Source organism: Peromyscus eremicus, chromosome 3 (genome assembly GCF_949786415.1).
Source record: "Peromyscus eremicus chromosome 3, PerEre_H2_v1, whole genome shotgun sequence".
Taxonomy (NCBI): domain Eukaryota; kingdom Metazoa; phylum Chordata; class Mammalia; order Rodentia; family Cricetidae; genus Peromyscus; species Peromyscus eremicus.
The window spans coordinates 79,003,534-79,026,124 of NC_081418.1; the positions used below are offsets into that span (position 1 = coordinate 79,003,534).

Consider the following 22,591-nt stretch of genomic DNA (forward strand, 5'->3'; position numbering starts at 1 on the left):
ATAGAAAAACATGATATAATCATATTAACTGAGAAAAATGAACACTGGGAAAATCGAGTGGGAAGCTTCCATCCTCACTTCTTTGAGATGTGTGAAGGCCAGGTAAAAACAGAAGGATCAAAAGGCAAAGCATGTATGCAGACCCAGGCATGTGTGTGGAGGTAGGCATGTGTGCAGAATTAGGCATGTATGCAGAGATAGGCAATGTGGTTTTTTATCTTTAATCTGTAATCAGGAGAGTAGGGCATCTTTACTGGGGAAATTGCTTCCTTTTTGTCATTTCAGGCCAAAGGTTTTTACTTTCTAGTTGGTAACGAGGGTAGACTATATTTCCTATGCATGCCTGTGTACCTCAAAGTAAAGAGCAGGGAGAGGAGGAGAATGAGACAGAGGTACAGTTCAAACCTGGGATGCGCAGTGTAGTCAGACATTACTGTTGCCTGTCACATATTTAAACCTGAGACACTAGTTCTGCTTGGCCTGTTCAGTGTAGACATTTGTTGCACGTTAGATGTCCAAAGCGCAGGTGGCTACTTTCTATCCAGGAATGCCTGGAGACCTTTGTTGCATATGCCTTATGGTGTCTCTTTATAGGAACCCAATGATGCAGATGTATATAACAGTTAGGTAAAGGGGACCCCATGGAATCCAAATTCATCTAATTTGAATTTTACGGGAGCCTCTTCCTGAAATCTCATTTACTAAGAATTTAGAAATAAGCTGGATGTGGTAGCTCATGGTTTTAATCTCAGAACTCAGGAGGCAGAAGCAGGTGGATCAATGAATTCAAGGCCAACCTGATCTACAACGTAAGTTCCAGGACAGCCAGGGCTACATAGAGAAACCATGTCCTGAAATAACAACAACAATAACAACAAAATCCAGAAATAAAACAATGGAACCAGAGTCTTGCAAAGAGAAAGCTTGAGGCTATCAAGACAAATTGGTAGGGCAGACTAAGGAAGCAGTTGTGGGAGATCCCTGTGCCTGAGGAGGTTAATCAGATAGAAAGCCAAGCAGGAAAATCAGGGAGAGCATTTAAGATTTCAAGATCAAGAAAGAGTAAAGAAGCAGCCATTCTGGATGTGTTTTGAATCCAGCACATGTAGCATCCCATGTGGTGGTGCTATAATTGTATAATTTTTTCCAAGACTTCTGTGTCTCCATTTTGAAACATTTTCCTTTAATATCACACAGATGTCTCCTACTCCTTTGACCTAATTTATAGTTGATGTAACTACAAATGGCCTTTATTTTCTACCTTCACTTCAAAATAAGTATTGGATTAATTACTTTTCTGTTGCTATGATAAGTCACCTTGACCAAGGCAACTTACAAAAGAAAGACTTTGGGGCTTATGTTCCAGAGGGTTAGAATCCATGACCGTTATGGCAAAAAAAATGGCAGTAGGTAGGCAATGGGCTGGAGCAGTAGCTGAGAGTTCACATATTGGACTGTAAGTAGGAAAGAGGGAGAGACAGCTGGAATGGCATGTCTTTTAAAACTTCAAATCCCACCCCTGGTGACACAACTCCTCCAAGAAGGCCGCACCTCCTGATTCTTCTCAAAGAGTTCTACTAGCTGGGGGACCAAGTATTCAAACATAAGAGCCTGTGCAGGGCATTCTCCTTCCAACAAGCACAGTATTTCTAATTTCTTAAAAATCTCTCCAGGATTTTTATTATCACATTTAATCTATGTATTGTTGGACAAAATTGACATTGGCATAGTGTACTTACTGTGTGTAGCTCAGTTCATAGTGTTAGTATAAAATAAGGTGCTTTAAGGACCATTACCCCAAATAGCACATTGATTTCTTTAATTCAAACACATTAGGTTTCCATTCCCCATGTTATTGCTTAAGGCTTTTGTGAGTTAGGTTTCCTCTGATTAAAAAGTGGCTATTCTTTCTGTATAGATCCAAAGCAGCCATTTATGTGGTGTGGATTTTGCTGGTTTTGATGAATAAAGACCTTCCTTACTGTAAGTGAGGGCACAGTAAAACCACAGAACTGGACCACTCCATGCACACCCAGAAAGAAAAGGATTATTGTAAATATGGAACGGCAGCATGGCTATCTGTTGGGTTGTAGAGAGAGAATAGCCAGAGGTATTTGGGGAGTCAAAAGCTGTCATGGTCACCTCTTGGGAGACAGATAGAGGAGCAAAATAGGGAAAAGCTTTGCCAGTTTTTTTTTTTAAATTTTTATTTTGCAATACAATTAAGTTCTACATACAGGCACAGATTCCCTTGTTCTCCCCCCTCCCGCCCCCCTCACCTTCCCCCCAGCCCGCCCCCCATTCCAATCTCCTCCAGGGCAAAGCCTTCCCCACAGACTGAGATCAACCTGGTGGACTCAGTCCAGGTAGGTCTAGTCCTCTCCTCCCAGGCCAAGCCAAGGGACCCTGCATAGGCCCCAGGTTTCAAACAGCCAACTCATGCAATGAGCACAGGACCCGGTGCCACTGCCTGGATGCCCAGGTGGATCTCTGGGAGTCCAATTAGCTTTGCCAGTTTTAAAGAGAACAGGTAGCTGCAAGGTTGGAGGAGGAAGCTATAGGCTGAAATAGCCTGGAGCTAGCATAGTGGAGGAGGTGAGAAGAGCTTGGAGACTAGTGTGGGGGCTTTGATATGTGTTACAGGTCTTCATTAATGATACCTTAGGAGCCTGGAGGTTAGTGTGGAGCTTTTCTGTGTAACCAGATGCCTCATTTGCATGAAGCAGGAAGAGAGGAGGGAGGTAGCTCTCCAGCAGACAGAAATGAATTTCACCAGTTCCTGATGAATGTTGAGTGTAGGCTTTTATCTCTCTACCAGCAATCCTGTGTCAACCTGAGCTGAGCCAAGACTGTCATCTTGAGGCATAATCAATGGTACTGACTCTTGGAGTTTGGGACCTAGCACATACTGTTTCTGTCACAGACAAGTTTCTGTTGGTTGTAGTAAATGCTCAGTCCACTCAAAATTGCGTCTCTAGAGGAAAAGCTCACTGCATTCAGACTGGTGAAAATAAATAGTTTGTACACAGGAACAAATATGACTCATTAACACTTTAATTTACTTAGCCATTTTTCTACTTTTGACATTAATTCTGTTGACACAAAAACCACAGCTCCCATCATAAAGAGAATATAAAATAGTTTATTCTGGACCCATTTTGAGTGACCATGGTCCAGGAACACAGATTTAGGTCACCCTAAATTCCATGTTCCAATGTGAAAGCAGTTTCATGAAGTATTATACTTTTGTAGGACAAAGAAAATCATAAATAATGGCAGATTTAAAATACACTGGTGTCCATGCTGACTGGTAGAAAGAAGCAAGGCGGGGGAAGCTTTCCATAGGTCCAAGATCCCATTTATAGCTTTCAGATTGGTGGAAGCTAGTGGTCTGCTAAGTTAATAGATTCTTAACAGTTTTTTTTTGTTTGTTTGTTTTGTTTTTATCTATTAGTCACAAGATGTTAGTTCTGACACTGAGACAGGGAGGGAATGGATATTCTGGAGGGCTAGAACTAGCCCAAGATATGGTCATTAGTCTCTGGAACTGTAACCATGGTACCTTGGCTCTAACCAGTCAGTCAGTCTCTGCAAGACAGAGAGCTGTATATTTGGTAAATGTAAATAATGAGCTACATAAAAATCCCTATGAATCCTGTATTTAAAGACATTTCTGATGGTCACAATATAATATATTTTGTTGACTCAACAAATTCTTTCTATGCTTACTCTGAGCATTTCTGTTCATTTCCTAGTTTACAAAAAGTTCATTCCCTCTATGTTACTTCACAGTAGGTTACTTTAACATTCTGAACATAATGAAAACATTATTTCTGATTTTTGTATTATTGTCCTAATGTTTAACCTGGGCTCAGTTTAATCTATTATTTTAATGGTCTAATTTTTGGTCATTAGTGGGAACTAGAAAGCCAAATCATTTTTTTTCTAAAATAGCAATTTTAGCTATTGGAATAAGAAAAATTAGAGGCTACTGTTATAGATAGTTTTATTCTGGCAAATTAGTCTTTTGACACAGATACACCAGAGACATTTATTTGTAATTAAAGAAGCACCCTGAGGAGAAATACAGAATTCCTGTGAGCTGCAGACTCACAAGCGGAAAACCTCCAGGTCTGGAATCCATGACATCCTCAGTGTGGGTCCATCTGCTTAGACCTGGATTCTCAAGACGGTCCCCACAGAGAAACACTTTTTTTTTTTTCCGCTCTTAGATGTTTAAGTATTGCAGGAGTGTCTGAGTCTGGCTGGCAGGATCCAAGATTTCTGTGTAATAACCCTTCTGTACATTATGAATATGTATTACTCTCATTGATTAGTAAAGAACTGACTGGCTACTAGCCAGGCAGGAAGTATAGGTGGGACATCTGGGAGGAAGAAGGGCAGAGTCAGTGGAGTCTCCTGAGACACAGAAAGCAAGACATGCTGGAGGATAGGTGAAGCCATGTACCACATGGCAAAATATAGATTAATATAAATGGGTTATTTAAGTTGTAAGAGATAGTGATAAGCCTGAGCTATCAGCTGAGCATTTATAATAAATATTAAGCCTCCGTGTCGGTTACTTGAGAGTTGCTGGTGGGACAGAAACTTCCATCTACATAAGTGGGTAAAGTGGGGGCCTTAGAGTGGTGAGTCAATCTTTGTAGTGATCTGTTACGGGTCATTAATGTAGGACTCGCTTCTCCCAAATCCATATAATGTGAGTTTTTCTGAGCACGTTCATTGAAGTCTAGGTAAGGAAGGGCTTGCAGACTCTTCACTGCTGCTTCCCTTCACATTTCCTGCTTTGTTGTCTCAGGAAGTCAGCCAGGGACCATTGGACATAGAGACATTTCAGAGTAAAAGAGAGCGAGACAGACAAACGGAGCCTGGGAAGAAGAGGTTTTGTTGTTTCATTTTTTTTTTTTTTTTGGTTTTTTGAGACAGGGTTTCTCTGTGTAGCTTTGTGCCTTTCCTGGAACTCACTTGGTAGCCCAAGCTGGCCTCGAACTCACAGAGATCCGCCTGGCTCTGCCTCCCAAGTGCTGGGATTAAAGGCGTGCGCCACCACCGCCCGGCTGTTGTTTCATTTTTATAGAAAGAAATTTAGAAGCAAACATTAATTTGTAATTTTACTTTAGTGAGATATTTTAATAGATGTCTCTTCACTTGATGTTTTCCCAGTAGGATTCTTGTTATCATCTGAGAGGAATGTGTCACCCAGTGTTGATGAATATATCGGGAAAAAAATGGAACCAGCAAGATGGCTCAGCAGATAAAGGCTCTCACTGCCATGCTTGATGACCCAGGTTGGGTTCCTGGAAGCCTATATAGTGAAAGGAGAGAATGGGTTTCCTCAGTTGTTCTATGATTTCCTCACATACACCCACACATACCATAAATAAATAAAAACATAATAAAAAAGAAAAAGTACCCTCAAACTTAGCAAAACATTCTAAACAAAATCACATATGAGAACATTCTCAAGCTTTCTTCCAAATGAAGTTAGAAGAACATCAAGATACCAAGTAATTGCTTTGGAAAACATGCCTGGTGTTCTCAAAGGGAGGTCTGTGCTTAGGGTTAATGATACAAGAGGGGGAATGCACTACCTCATTTGACTCAGTGTGAGATATTCTCTGCAATTGTTACTTAGTAAAAAAGACTGGCTTTAAAGGAGCCAGAAAAGATTCTCAAGAACATCAGTCTGCAAAAAATAGGCATAGTGATAACCTGGAATGCATCAAACCAATAGACCTCACTTGTGGGCTACACAGCTAGAGTGACAAACTTGTCCCTGAACTTGGTGGCCAACAATTGCCCAATTTTTCTTATACCACTGTGCAGTGAACTCTATAAGCATGGACTTGAGACTAAGTGAAGAGTGGCTCTTTAGTTTTTCAGTCGTAAGTGACAACTACTTCTGAAAACCTCTCTAGAGGTCCCAATCATGATGTAAAGAAGATAAGGATTGTGTCAGTTTTTGAGGTTCACTGTTTGACTGAATTTGCTCCCTCCTATCCAGTCACCCATTGCCACTTTCCACACCTATTACGAATGAGGATATCTTAGCTCATTCCTGCTTCCCCTTTCTTAGGGCTTTCAGTTTGCTCTCTTTTCCAAGAATTACAGGTCACCTGCTGCCCTACCTCAGTTGCAGATTTTACCTGCATTTCCTTACACGTTTATTCATTGCTGTGTGCTAGCTGCTCTGCCTTGCTGGAAACATGTTACTAATATAAAGCAGCTGAACACCAACTATTTTATTAAAAAAAAAAAACTTGTAATAATCAGAGAAAATGTCAGGTCCAAAGGAAACTCCCAATTCCCCAAACTCCAAAAGGCAGTGCAAATATCTAGAAATGAGCACAACTTGGACTGCAGGAAGATTTCTGGCAGTCAGATAAGTCTTGTGAAACTGTGAACTTGTGAAACTGGTTCTCATCTAACGGAAGAAGCCATTTTCCCTACCTCTGGCAGAAGAGACATATGGCTATCTGTGGGGCCTAGCACCTCACCAAAGCCCACGCTGGCCTCCAGGATCCCTCAGTACCACAAGTACATGTTACACATTTTAAAGTCTATGCTAGCATCCTAGCCCTTCTCACCTCCGCCCCACCCTAAACTCCCTCCAGATCAGGGCTTCTCCCCTCCCACCAGCCCCCCATGTAATCAGTCCCCTTTAAGTCGGCTATTCTCAGTATGGTTCTCTTTCCCTCTCCCTTGCTCCCTTTGCTCTGCTCCGGCTTCTCTCACTGTTTCCTCCACTCTCCATCCCCTGCTGTTTTTCCACAGATAACCCTGGCTAGGTCCAGTCTGCGGGCCGTGTTCAACCGGCTTTCTTTCTCCCTCTTCTCTGGACTTTTCTGGATGCTTCAGGCTGTTCTCTCTCTTATCTACACTAAAAACACCCTTTCTTTTAGCCACACCATGGAGTGGTCCTGCCATCAGCTTATGTAGGGAACTATTTTAAGATTCTCACATATGAAATGTTAGTCTTTCTCTGTTTGGTTATACTCAATGGAATCTGCAAGGAATGTGACATTTTAAGGGATCAGAGCAATTCTCACATGGGCTATTGTGCTTTCAGAGATCAGTTATTAAGGTGAAGTGCTGTTACCTGCTTTAACAAGATAGTGACTTCGCAAGTCAGAAGCAATCTCCTCTGGGAAAACTTTTAAGGGCAAGAGAAGGTGCTTAACAGTGAAAGTTCAGGTGATGAAAACATCCGTGAAGTGGAAGGATCGTAAGACAAAGGTAAAGATTCTACAGAAAGGAAGTTACTCTTTGAACATAGAAGGATCTGATCAACAGGAATGCTATGAAAAATGTACAAGAAAAAGTTTCCAGCTTTAAAAGGAGCACCAGAGCCAAGAAGAAGGAGAAAACAAACAAACAACACAAAAAGCAAACCAAATTAAACAGAAAAATACGCTCCAGTATGCCCTTATTTCAGAATTCTAATAATAAGGAAATCGATACATGCCTCTTAGTAATAACCAGGATATTTATGAAGAAGCAAAAATCAGGGTGACAACCAGTAACACATTAGCACTGGCAGTGCATGCCAAACGGCAGGAAAGCAGGTCCTCCACATTCTCATCTAAAAAAGGGGCAATGTTGAGTATGCCATTACAATAGCTATTTTCAAATAGCTTATTTTGTTCATCTTTCAAAAGTTACTTGGAAAAGACTTGTCAAAAACAAGAGTATAATACAAGAAACACATTCACTGCTGGTAGAGTTGAAAATTGGTGCAGCCACTCTGGAATCACTGTGGAGACTCCTCCAAAAGCTAGAAATAAATCCACCATAAGACAGAAGCGCACATGGCAGGCAGCAGGTTGTTAAGAGCAATGACACAATCTTTTAGCTATTTCTCCAGGTTACCCTGTTTCAGGTAGCAAGTGTCATGACTAGCCAATAAATGGCACAAACAGTGCTCTCAGTCAATCACTAACAAATCAACATCTAATAACTGGTCTTTTCTACCTTAGTTTACATCACCAGTTGTACCACTCCTTGGCATATGTCCAAAGGACTTGGCATCCTACTCTGGATACATGCTCAGCCACATCATTGCTGCTCTATTCACGATAGCCAGGAAATCAGAATAACCTAATGCCCTTCAACAGATGGGAGGATCTGATTGGATTTAAGGCCTACTGCATAATATGGAACCCATGCCTGACTCTGCTCATGTGGCTCTGACTACATAGGCCATGGACCTAGGGAAAAACCAAATCCTACTGTTCAATTAAAGTAACCTAGCAATAAAATAACTCCTAACAACATTGTGCTATACCCATAGATTAGAGCTTTGCTCAGCTGTCATCAGAGAAGCTATCTTCTGCAGGATATGGGAACTAATACAGAGACCCACAATGGGACAATGTGCAGAGAGTGGGAGACCTTGAAACATTCACTCCTAAGTGGGATGTCTTCATCAACTCTCTCCTCTTGGAACTCAGGGAACTCTGTCAAAGAGGAAGCCCAGAGATTGAAAGAGCCAGTAGGGATGGAAGACCACCAGGAAGTAGTGCCTTCCAGACACAACAGAACTGACACACATATGAATTCACAGAGACTGTGGAAGCATGCACGGGCCTGCACAGGGGTATGTCTTAATTAGGGCTCATATTGTTGCAATGAAACACTATGACCAAAAATAACTTGAGGATGAAACATTTCCATAGCACTGTTTATCATCAAAGGAAGTCAGGACAGGAACTCAAACAGGGCAGGAACCAGGAGGCAGAAACTGATGCAGGAGTCATGGAGCGGTGTTGCATTGCTCCTCATGATGTGCCCATCCTGCTTTTCTTATAGAACTGAGGATCATAAGCCTAGAGATGGCACCCCCCCCACAAATGGGTTAAGCCCTCCCCGATCAATCACTAATTAAGAAACTGCCTTACAGGCCTGCCTACAAACAGATCTTATGGCGGCATTTTCTTAAATGAGGTTCCCTCCTCTCAGATGAATTTAGCTTGTGTCAAGTTGACATAAAACTATTAAGTACATGTTCCCAGTGCTGGGAGGGGAAGTAGACACATGCTCCCATCCCTAGCCCAGAAGCTACCTCCAATTGATAACCACTCACAAAGGAAAACTAGTTTTCTCCAGTGAAGTCTCACTGGGAACATAAACCATACTTAAGGGCATGCCTCATGACCAGCAACAAATGAGACACAAAACAAACTTTATGGCATGTTTTGAAATGTTTTGTCTCACAATGCTTTGTTTGAGTTTTTTCTTTAACTTTGCTTGTCTTTTGCTTATCTATTATAGTTTCCAATTTTATGTTTTTTATGGTGTGTGTGTGTGTGTCTATATTTCTTATGATTTTTCTTTGGCTTTTGTTTTGTTTCTCTTTGCTTTGTTTTAATTCTGGTTTGTCTTTTTTTTAATTGGCCCCTTTGTTTTCTAAAGAGAGAGAGAAAGAAGGCATAGAGTTGATGGGTGTTGAGGTCGGGAGGATCTGGGAGGAAATGACAAACCATGATCAGAATATGTAGTATATGAAAAAGTTATTTTCAATAAAAATATTGCACATATATAAAATGGAATTCTATTCATCTATAAAGAAAAATTAAATAACAAAATCTGTATACAATGAATGAAACTAGAAATGATTATATTGAGTGAGGTAACTCAGACCCAGAAAGACAAATGTCTCATGTTACCTCCAATCTAAAGTTCCTAGCTACAAATCTTCAGATGTGAGTATGTAGTCGGAGTAACTACAGAACCTAGGAAAGTCAAAAGCGACCATTGTGGGTTCTAGAGGTGGGATGCAATCGAGAGGGAAATAGCATGGCGCAAGTGATCTGATTTGTGGAAAAAAGAGGGGGCTCTGATTATGGAGAGGGAGGGAAATAAATACAGAAGAAGGATGGAGGAGGGCAAGATAACAGTAAAGTTATCTGAAAAACTCACAGGGAACCATGCTATTAACCATCTACATAAAATATCTACAATACACACAAATTGGTGTATAAATATACATATGTATTTTAAATGAAAATTTCCCATTTGGGCTGACAGTGCTCCCTCTGATAACTAAAGATCATTTATCAAAAGCCACAACCCAGGCATGAGAAGCCCGCTGTTGAGTTGTTGGTCAGGGTTGTCCAAGAGACTCTCAAAACATTACAGGGTATTGCTATTGCCCTTGGATGCTCCACAGAGGTGGAAGATAAGTCCCTGTTGGTAAGAATTTCATGCACTTCCAAAACAGGGCCCAGAGGCCTCTGAGCTGAAATTGAGTTCAAAGCCTCCTCTTGAGGACTATCTTTAATGGTACCAGAAGGTATCATGCAAGCTTCCAAAGGAAGAAAGCGCCAATAGTCCTACACAGGTATAACACCTATGAGCCATATCAATGACCAGCATGGTTCAGTAACCCTACAGGTACATTAGTGGCACACATACCTTGGCAGCAACCAACAGTTCTATGATTTCACTTAAGACAAACTCAACAAGAGGGATATCATGCCTGGTACTGAAAACCTACCTACAAATCAGTGCTAGTGAAATCATGATTATCGGAAGGGAATCTACAACCACTAACTTATTAAACCAGCACAATCCATAACAACAATCTATGAACATTTGTCCTTATACCCACAGGCAAATGTAGTCTTCACCCTTCATCACAGAATGTCTGATTGTAACACAGTGAGACTACTACAGAAAACCACAACCAATCAATAGGCAGAGTTGTGGAGCCAGTCCCAGTGGATACATCTAGAAAAAAACTCCCACCCTTTAGGCTCAGGAAAAAATGTGGAAGAGGTGGTGAAAAGATTGTAAGAGCCAGAGGTTCAAGGAATTTGCTATGATACTGTGTACCCTAGAAATAACAGAAGCTACAACAACAAAAAAATCTCACCAACATGGCCACTCAAATGGAAAATGAATAGGATATCAATGAACATGCCATGTGTATAGGGAGAAGCCCACAAGGCCTCAACCCTACAGAAAGTACTATAGTCAACTAAGAAAAGCAGTGAGCAGGAGAGGTGGCCCTCCCTAGGAAAGAGTACACCAATTGGTTGTTCAGTGCCAAATGGTCAGCCCTGAAAACATACATACAAGTAACATTGTATAAACGCAACAGGTGGTACCTGGGAATATATATGTTTATACAAATACACATATGCTTGCAATAACAACTAATGAAAAGAGAGGCCATGGATTTGGAGGAGATCAGGGAGGAGTGTATGGGAGGGTTTGTAGGTTTGTTTGAGAAAACAGAAAGGAGAAATACAGTTTCAAAAATAAACCAAGAAATAAACAAAAGAATACATGGTGATGTATTCACTGTGTAAAAGCTGCAGCAGCTTTTCTTAAAACGAAGTAACACAGTCACTAAAAAGGTTAGAAATAGGTTTGGGATATTGATCTTAAATAAGTGAAAACTTATATTCACACCAGAATCTGTATGTTAGTTTCAAAATGGATTTATTTGTAATAAAAACTGGAATATTTCCTGATCTCCTTCAGTGACTAGTGTTACACAAACTACACACAGATGCACTGTGGGATACTACTCAGTAACGCAAAGAAACAATCTATTCAAAATTGCAATGACTTCTGTGAGTCTAAGGGATTTCCTGAATGTCGTCATTACTAATGACTCCACTTACGTGATATTTTTATGAGTTCTCCATATGTATTTTTACAACTGCATATGAATACTGGTCTCATTTCAAGTAATAAAGAGAAAGTGAAAAATAAACCTAAGAATATCTGTTACAGTAATGGTCACACTGCAAACAATTATTTTACTATAGGCATCAAGATACAAATGCAGCCATCTTCAATGGCTGTGTGCATGTGAGCTGAGCATCTCTCCATGCAAGGTAGCGCCTAGGAAGGTGAGACAGGGGTTGAGCCATGAGCAGGTTGTCACATCTGGAACTCTGCTCTACACGCCACCTCTCCTTGCCCAGTTTGAGTCTCACTTCTCTTTTCTCCGACGTCTTACTTCATCTTGCTCTCTTTTCACTCAGCATATGTATCCTCTCAAAGCCAGCAGGTCAGCTTCTGTTCCCTTCCACAAATTCAGGAAACATCCTTACTTCTGTAGCTCATTTTCACCTGCAAGTTTTTCTGTGATAGCCTGTTATTTCTCTTTGTGGTTCTGGGAAACTAGAGGATTTTCTCTGCAGAAGTCCAGGCCCTCTAGCCTCCTCTCATGCCTTCTGTTTTGTCCTCCAGGAAGGTTTCCTTCCTGTGATAAAGCATTTCTTCATCCCCTCCTACATCAACAGAGCATTAGCAATAGTTCATAAGTCACAAGATAATTATATCAAGATGGTTGAGGCCAAGAAGAGGCAGGCAGCTCATGTTTTTTAAAAAAATATTTACTAGTTTGGTTGTCTTCACTGTGAATAGTTTAAGCCAGCAGTTCTCAACCCTTGGGTCACAACCCCTCAGAGTTTACATATATGATATTTACATTATGATTCATAACAGTAGCAAAATTACAGTTATGAAATAGCAATGAATAATTTTATGGTAGGCGTTACCATGACATGGGGAACTGTCTTATAGGGTCACAGAATTAGGAAGGGAACCATTGGTTTAAATTGGGTCATGCTCTCCCAATGTCTGTTGTACAGGCTCACTTTGGGGATTTATAACATTCTCTTTAAACAGGCAGCTCACTCACATAATGAAACCAGGTCCAATTAGAACTGTCCCAGCTGAGGCAGTGCTAGAGCTTGGGGCTCCTCTCCTCGTCTGCCGTGGTCTTAACCCCTCTTCCTTCCTGGCTGCAGTGACAACCCCCCCCCCCCCCCGCAGAACACCACACACCTTGGGAGAGTAATTGAAAACTACCAGAAGGAGTGGTCTCAAGAGGGGCTTTCCAGTTGATGCATAGTTAGGCCTCCTTTGGCTCTCCACTACAGCTTGCGAAGATTGCAATGTTGATTTAGACTATATTTGACTTGTTCCCTACTTTCCTTCTATAGCATATAATTCAGCAGAATGAATAAGGTTCAAAATTGGGCAAATCTGAACAAAATTAGAAACTTAAGGATGTATTTAGACAAAGGTGTGTGACTTGTGAATATGTTTGCCCATTTGGAATAGGAAAGTAAAGTATTCACCTGCTAGACTGTGCTATATTCTGCTGGGCTATTATTGCATACAGTGCTGGTACAGAGTAGTCTTTCCTTGTTCAAAACTGCAAATGTGGGGAACTGGAGGGATGGCTCACCAATTGAGAGCACTTGCTGCTCCTTCAGAAGATATGAGTTCGACTCCCATACCCGCATCTGGCAGTTCACAACTGCCTGTAACTCCAACTCCAGAAGAACTAACACCTTTCTTCTGATCCCCTCTCGTGTGCGTGTGTGTGTGTGTGTGTGTGTGTGTGTGTGTGTGTGTGTGTGTGTGTCTTTACCTGTGGAGGTTTGTGAATCCATATCTCCATAGTGAAGACTGGAAAATTCTAACAGCATACACACACGCGCATGCTCACGCAAGCACACACACACACACACACACACGCACGCACACACACACACACACTAAAACATTGAAAAGCTCACAAATGCCTAGTTGTGTGTTTTTTTCACTACATCACAGAGAGTCATGATGCAATTATGGAACATTATACTATCTTCTCAATGGTTTGACTCTTGTCTACAGATGGCTACTCTTCTTCCAATCCTGACTTTTCTACCTGGATCCTCTCTAAAATCACACTTACACTACCGTGAATAGTAGATACTATCCTAATTGTTTTCAACTTTCAAGAACTGGCTTAAAGATTATGACCTTTTCTTTTGGTTTATGTCACTGTGTGAAGAGTGAGGAGGTGGACTGCTCAATAGCATACTAGATACCATTCTCAGTGGGAACAAGAGGTTCACGTTTGGGGAAATGAGTATGTATGAGTTTCATGTGGAGTCAGAAAGTAGTAGACAGTAAATCAGGATATTTATTACTAAATCAATAGGTGATGTTGTTATTTTTATCTGAGAGTCAGATGTAGTAGAATGAGGTCAAACTGGAATGGTAGTTCTGGACTGTCCTATCTTACAGTGAATAGAATACAGATAAGGAATAACAACCCTAGTTTGTTACGTTTGAGAAAATCTGTCTTGCAGACCAAAATGTAGCAAAAATATCGTATCAAGTGGGTTTAGTTTATTTCAAACAATAGTTGATAACAAAAGAGCTTAAGGGGATATATCGGAAGATATTTTGGAGGTCTATGAGATCAGCATAAAGATGGAGTAATGGACCCTAAACAGACAAGATCCAAGAGTGATCAGAGGTGAGTGGTAATACAAAGTAGAGATCTGTTAGTATGCATACAACCACACCACCTCAAAGCCCCTTCTATCTCTGTCACATTCTTTCCAAACACAGCTGAATCTCACTACACTTGCCTGCTCTTCCCTAGTTAAGGCTCAAAACCCAGCCTGCCCATGGTGCAGAGCTGTGGTTCATGAAAGAACACATCCTGTACTGGGTGTTTTGTAGCATTTTATGAAATATGTGGGTTCAACGGCAGATAAATATTGCTAATGCCTTTTTATAAAGGATGAACTTTTCAGGGTAGCTATTCATGTAAGTCAGGATCGGAGTACATCCTAGTTTCAGGAAATTGTCCATTACCCGTCTTAGTCTTTGTCTTAGTATGATGGATAAAATGAATGTATTTATAATGAGGTACACTGCAACTGAGATTCTGATTTATTTGGGTAGTTATTCCTAAAACACATCAGTAATTAATGTGTTTATAAGAAATGTCACCTGGTTGTTCTCTTACCCTTGAACTGTCTCAAAATTTTTATAAACGATTTTATCAAAGGAGTAAAAAAAGGTTTGATCAAATTATCCTTAAAAAATGGGTTTACAGCTAGGCAGTGGTGGCAGCAGCAGTGGTGGTGGTGCATGCCTTTAATCCCAGCACTGGGGAGGCAGAGGCAAGTGGATCTCTAAGTTCAAGGCCAGCCTGGTCTACAGTGTGAGTTCCAGGATAGCCAAGGATACACAGAGAAACCCTGTCTTGAAAAGACAAAACGAACCAAAAAATGCATTTACAAGTTTACTGCTTTATTCATATATCACACTCTAAACAGGATTGGAGGTAAGTTAATTCACTAACAGGTGAATAGGTGGAAATACACAAACATTTAAAACATTGATAGTAAAATTGACTTCTAATCTATAGTCAGGAACAAGGGAGGATCTTAGCTTTGAACTGAGTTGGGATTTGGGAACCTGTAACAGGCAATAGAAGTGAGTAGGGTTAGCTCTTAGGTTGTCATTTAGAGTTCCAACAAGAATGAGGAAAGAAGTGATATCTAGAGTTACCTTTATAGGTCTTTGTTTCCTTAATCTTCAGAGAGGAGTAAATTAGCAAAAGCTTCCACTCAGTGGACCCAATTTATTTCAATTTGATTTCAGCTTCGTCAGAAGTCAATAATGTGGAAAGTCCAGCACAAAAGGTTGACATAATCTAATAACAGATGAGGGTGGCCAGGGCTGAGACACAAGAAACTCTGCCAGTTTCTGCCCTGGCTGTCTCTAGCTTGAGTTTAATGGTTTAGTGAGTTGAAAGGTCTGAAAAGTGTATCAAATGAGGAACATTTGAGCCATTTAGAAATGACAGAAGTATGTGAGGAGCCAAATACATGATTTCAGAAAAGATTTCTGGTTTTTTTTTTTTCTGGGACTTTGAAAGCAAAACTAGGAAGAACTAAAAAACACATTCTTCAATCAGAACTTCCCACACTGAATGGGATGCCTTTGCACATTGAGAGCTCCTTGTAAGTCATTGGCCTCGACTGGAATGCTTATTGAGCTGTTCTAAATATTAGGACTACATCAGTGGATATAATCAATACATATCCTTCTACCAGGAGTAGAGATTTTTTTCAATAAATAATAAAACAAACAAATACAAATATATGTATCATCCACTTATTCACATGCATCTATAGAACATTAAAAGATGGCAAAAGATTTTTTTTTTTTTTGGTTTTTCGAGACAGGGTTTCTCTGTGTAGCTTTGCGCCTCTCCTGGAACTCACTTGGTAGCCCAGGCTGGCCTCGAACTCACAGAGATCCGCCTGGCTCTGCCTCCCGAGTGCTGGGATTAAAGGCGTGCGCCACCACTGCCCGGCGGCAAAAGATTTTTAAAAGAATGAGAGGAGATGTCACTGGAATGGGACAGAGTTTCATTAAAAATTCCATTGTTAATGGCCAGCATGACAACGTATGTTCATGGCTTCAACCGTAGCACAATTATTCTGGAGATAACCCACTGCTCTCTGGTTGGATTTCATTTCTGGTACTGTAAATAAGAACCCATGGTTGGGGAGCTCACAGGGTCATCCTACCACTGTTATTCTGTTAAGTGGATACCGTATCAAACTGCCCTCTAAGTTCATGTTGACCCATAGATTAGTCCAGTTCTGAGATTTCATCAGAGCATTTTCTTTGTATACTGAATGGTGGTTAACACAGAAACTTGCAACAGGTCAAAATACAGAGAATAAACATCAGAGGCATGCTTAGCCACAAATGGGATATCTATACCATACTCTTCACCCTGAAGGCTTAGGGACCATTGAAGAATAGGGGGAAGAAAGATGGTAAGAGCCAGAGATCAGTGAAGATTGGGTTGATACAGTGACTTTTGCACACAGCAGAACCTCTTCATTCTTGAATTCACATGAAAAGACAAAACAAACCCAAAAATGAGTTTACAAGTTTACTGCTTTATTCATATATTACACTCTAAACAAGATTGGAGGTAAGTTAATTCACTAACAGGTGAATAGGTGTCCAAATACACAAACATTTTAAAACATTGATAGCAAAATTGACGTCTAACCTGTAATCTGGAACAAAGGAGGAACTTAACTTTGAACAGAGTTGGGACTTGGGAACCTGTAACAGGGAATAGAAGAATTCACTGAGAGAGGAGTTGCTGATGCTCCACCCCACCCCTAACTGGTGAGCTGTGGACCATTGTTGGCTTCTGAGGAAAAGAGAGCCAGGTTTCTTTAGAGGTGCAGCCCTTGGTAGGTCAACCATACTCCAACTAAAGACCACATACCCAGGAGTATATGGCAGCAAAACTGGTCCCAGTGGGTTCTTTTTTAAAGAGGACATGGAGTTGGGGGATGCAGGAAAGTGCAGAGTGTCTGTAAAGAGGGGTAGGGTGACTATGATTAAAGTACAGTCTAAGACATTCTCAGCAAGTTATAAAATTAAAAGAAAAAAACTGTTGTTAAGATGGGTTGGCCTCATTATGAAGATGGCTGCATGAATCCAATGTTATCCAGAGAAACAGAATCAACAGGGCATATAAAGAAATATACAGAGAGTTTTATTTTTGAGGGACATGCTCATTCTTATTCAGGCTGGCTTCTCCCATTGCCTGCTTTCTGTAAGCTAGAGGCTCAAGAAACCTGGTGGTATAGTTACAGTACAAACCCAAGGGCCTTGGGACCTGATGTCCAGGGTTGGGGGAGACATGTCTCAGGGGGCAGGTTTGCCTTCTTCTGCCTTGCTTTTCATTTGAGCACTCAGCAGGTTAGATGCTGCTATCCACACTGGAGAGAGAAGATCTTTATTTGGTTCACTTATCAAAAGGTTAATTTCTTTCAGAAACACATCCACGGATACAGTCAGAAATAGTGCTTCAGCAGCTGTTTAAGACAGTCATTATCCCAGTCAACCTGACATACAGAATTAATCTTCATAATGACACTTGAACAGAGATTTCTGTGAACTATGTGCGGAAGTTATTTTAGAAGGAACATTTCAAGGGGAAAGAAATGCCATGCAAAGGCCTCAGGTGGGTGTGTGCAAGGAAGGAGACTCCCATGGAGGTGTTTTGCACAGCTTGGCAGAGTGTTTTTGCAAGGGGATGAGAAGAATTTGTAAGAAATTTTCAAAGAATTGGGAAAATATTTTAAAAGTACTGTTGTTACAGTGGGTTGGGCTCATTGTGAAGGTGACTACATGAATTCAGTGTTATTCAGAGAAACAGAATTGGTAGGGTATGAATTTGAATTACAGAACCTCTCAGGTTAACACCCTGAGCTGGTGGTTCTCTGATAGCAAGGAATAACTATTATAAAAGGGATGGGAAGGCCAGGTGCTGTATTACTCAGGGTTCTCTAGAGTAATAGAACTTATAGAATGAATCTCTCTATATATGTAAAAAGAGGATTTATTGGAATGACTTACTGGCTGTGGTTCAGCTAATTCAACAATGACTTGCTGTGCACAGAAAGTCCAAGAATCTAATAGTTGCTCAGTCCACAAGGCTTGATGTCTCAGGTGGTTTTCAGTATACTCAGGAAGAATTAGACTCTATTGCCACTGAAGAAATAGACTAGCTAGCAAGGCAAGAGCAAGCAAGCAAAGAGCAAAAGCTTCCTTCTTCTATGTCCTTATATTGGCTTTCAGAAGAAGATGTGGTCCAGATTAGATCTGGTTTAAAAATGTGTCTTTTCCCAGCTCAAAAACTCTGGATTAGAAGTGGATCTTCCTCCTTCAAATTAAGCAAAGGTCTCTCATTTCTTAATTCCATATGCAGTTAAGCTGACAACCAAGAATAGCCACGATAGACACCATGAATAACAGGCATGTCAGAACAGGTCTTATGATTCAAATGGTGAAGAGCCAGAAAGAGCAGATAAACATCTAAACATGTTAGATTCTAGCATGTACAGCAACATAGTCAAATATTTAAAATTATCAAACAAACCAAATGCAGTGTGTTCACAGTGTAGCATTTTAGCCGGCCATACTAGAGAAAGTACAGTCAGTTGAAAGGATGATGATAGAGTACTTATATAAAGCTTTTGGCAGAGATCCAAAGGAAAATAAAAAATAAAAGCTGCATTTTGGGACTCTGACAGCAGTTATTTCCTTGTTATGATTTCACAGAGAAGCTAAAGGTGATAAAATCTATGACCCAGCAGCTCAGACCCAAAGACCACGTCATACTTTACCCTTGCCTGAACAAGAGTCATTTTTGCTATGGTCCTTTGTTTTATTTTTGAGTCAGAGTTTCACTATACAACCCAGGTTGATTTAGATTTTACTATGTAACCCAGACTGGACTCAAACTTTCTGGATCCTTTTGCGTTTATCTGCTGAATGCTAGGATAGCAGATATGTTCCACCATCTCTACCTACTCACATGGACCTCTTCCTGCCTGTTGTCAGCAGCTAGGTACAGATTTGTTCTCTTGTTGTTTTAGTATGTGTACTTGCTTGGCATTTAGAGCATTAAAATCAATCAGAGAAAGAAAACATAAGCTCACAACACACTTCTTCAGTTATTTTGTGTCTGTTACATAGTTATAATTATGAAGCTTTGAGTAGAGGCTCAGAATTAATTAACCATGACAGTTAAAGAGAGACAGACTGAATACCATATTGTTTTTCACATATATATTTTTTTCTTTTTTGCCATAGGTGCCTTCATTTGCAAGATGGTCCCGTTTGTCCAGTGCACTGCCATTGTGACAGAAATCCTCACTATGACCTGCATTGCCGTGGAAAGGCATCAGGGACTTGTCCATCCTTTTAAAATGAAGCGGCAGTACACCAATCAAAGGGCTTTCACAATGCTGGGTATGTTTGTCACTTTATGTCACTGTGACAAAGCATCTGAGTTGAGGAACTCAAACAAATATTCATCTTTGCTCACTGGTTCAGTCCATGGTCTCTTGGATATGTTGTTTCTGGACCCTTGTGTAGTGAGGCAGAGCAGGTGATGGGGAGCTTGTACGAGACTTGTGTGGCTTACCTCATGCTAGACAGGAGGCAGGGGGAGAGAAAGCAATGGTCTAGAGACAAGAATGCCTTTTAGAATCAAATACTCAATGACTTAAGCCTTCCATCCAGACCCACCTCCTAATAGACCATTCAACTCAAGTTTATCAATGGATTAATTTGCCTTTGAAGTTAGAGCCCTCGCTTCGCACACTCATCAGCTGACAACCAAGCCCTTAATTAGGCATCTTTAATGGGCATTTCAGATGCAAAGTTTAATACTAGGTACGACCACCAGGTTTGCCAACTCTATGCTAACGCCATTTCTCATTACAGAACAAACCATACCTGTGCACTTTTAAGAGTAGCTTCTCACAATGTGTAAGCATTAGCATGTGATTTGAGGGGTTCAGTCTTTTGCATATACCCCGCTGGTTCTCTCCTTTCTGTCTCAATCTTGAAAATGTTATCATTTTGAGTATTTTTCAGCTTAAACCCTAAACTTGGAAGCATCACACGGGCCTAAACAATAATAACACATGAGGGACTTGCCACATTAGCATTCAATAGACTAGGAGGCTGCTATTCTGAGGTATTCTCTAAGCTTACAAGAGCACATGGATTTTGTCAGAGATCCAAGAAGGTATTTTTTAAGAAGACAGAAACCAAACTACTTTCCTGAAAAATGCCAGGTATTCTGTATCTGTTACAAAGGTCACAGGGTCCTTGGGAGCTAAGGAGAGCCCTGGAGATGCCTGACAAAGGCAAATTCTTCCCTCTTCATATTTAATTTCTGAAGATGCTGCATGTTCAGCTTACTGTAACTGTCCCCAGTGAATATGTCGGGACAAACAGAAGACTTCAGGAAGTGTCCTGAAGGCTAGCACAGCAGAATGGAAGAATTTTCTATTCACAGAGGGCAAAAACGCGATGTACATCATTGTTTGAATCTGTAATAGTTAAATACACAGAGGTACAGTGCACAGCTCACATGACATTGAAAGAGAGAAACTTTGCTAATATTCATGAGAAAGGAATGAGCAGATATTTTTGTTATAGGAATGTACCCAATATAGGAATGGACAATTCTAGGAAGTACTCCTAAAGTCTTTGCAATATCAAATTTATTTTAAAGCAGTTAGAAGTGAGCAGACAAATCGATAGGGAAAAGAATTCATCAGTTACTATGACATTTATGTCATATCTTCTCTAAAAAGCACTCAAATATCTCTGAGCTTCTGTTAATTAACAAATTTCCAACATAAAAACAATGTATAGGTGTGGAAAGAGTTTAAAAGTAAGGAGTACATGGAGAAGGAAGGCTATTAAAAAAGAGGTGAAATAGGGGTGAATCTCAATGTCATATGATTGTAACAAGCAGTTAAAGCTGTTCCAATTAAAATAATTCAGGGAAGGCAGCAATGTTCGAAACCATGTGGGCTGGTGTGCACTCTTCCCTGACATCTCCCCGTCACGTTAACACATGGATCATCCCAGTCAGTCACTGACTCTGTGCCTTTTGCCTGAAACTGCCTAGACTCCAGGTTTACGCTGGGGGAAACTTCCAGGCTTTCTCATCCTGATAATGTAACAAAGTGTATCTGTAATGCTCTTCTAACCCTAACCTTTCTATTTGGAAGGTCCAGGACCCAGTAGAGTTGGTTATGAGCTTAATCCAATGAGACCCAACCCCTCTAGAATTTGCAAGGTTGGAAACATGATTGGACATAAAATAACACTATACAACCAGAGAGAACAAATGCATTTATTGATGTGGAGGCAGAGACACACGGAAAGACTTGTAAGCCCTTAGAGTAGTCTTGGATCATTGAATCATGGTGATATTCAGTGGGTAATGTTAAGTTGTGTATGTCTTTCTAGTGTGCCCCAATCATGGCTTGAGTCTCAGTTCCTTGAAGCTGCAAGTAATACCTTGTTTTCTAAGTGATAGCAAACTAGTAAAGAAAGAACAAAAAGAAGTTTATGCCCTTCTTATCCTGCTAAGATTCATAGACTGAAATGGCCTTTAGTAGTTAATCGATTTTTTCCTTTGCCAGTGGTACAGAATTGATTTCTCTCAAAAAAAACTCACAAAGGACAGGAAGCTTGGAAAGAATGCTATGTTTTTCGTTTATCTGTGTTTGCTTTATTAATACCCATTTTCTAAATAAGTAAATGGTGCCATATACTAGTGCTCAAGATAACTTTATTTTGAGATTTCTGAGTAAGATGACGACAAAACCCAGTAGCTTCTCTACACACAAATAACAAACTTTGCAAGAAAGAAATCATAGTGAAAATACTCCATTCACAGTAGGTTCAAGAAATGTAAAATATCTTGGAATAAACCTGACCAAGGACGTGAAAGACCCTTAGAATGAAAACTTTAGGATGCTGAAGGGAGACACTGAAGGAGACACTAGAAGTGGGAAAGTCCCCCTCCCTGTGCTCATTAATTGATAGAGTTAATATTGTGAAAGTGGCTTATGTTATCAAAAGCAATCCACAAATTTGATACAATTTCCATCAAAATCCCCTTGACATTTTTCAGAGAACTAGAAAAAGCAATGTTAAAATTTACATTCACAAATGACCTTAATAGTGAAAACAACCCTGAGTAAAAAAGAGCAATACAGGTAACTCAATACCTGACCTCAAATTATATTACAGAGACACATAGGAAAGCAGCCTAGTGTATGCAGAAAGCCAGGCATATAGTTGACAAGGCACAGAAGACTCAGATAAAATCCACACAGCTACAGCCACTTAATTAAATTTTTGTTACATTTAATTTATTTCATTACACTTTATCAGTTTGTGT

At 40.3% G+C, this 22,591-nt stretch overlaps 1 protein-coding gene across 1 annotated transcript in view; it reads left to right on the forward strand.

Moving 5' to 3' along the window:
• Positions 1–22,591, forward strand: part of Qrfpr (pyroglutamylated RFamide peptide receptor) — a 59,771-nt gene that overhangs the window by 26,520 nt on the left and 10,660 nt on the right. Inside the window, exon 2 of the mRNA XM_059256702.1 lies at positions 19,471–19,629. Within this exon, the coding sequence (XP_059112685.1) occupies positions 19,471–19,629 (159 nt within the window). The remainder of the gene's footprint in view (positions 1–19,470; positions 19,630–22,591) is intronic.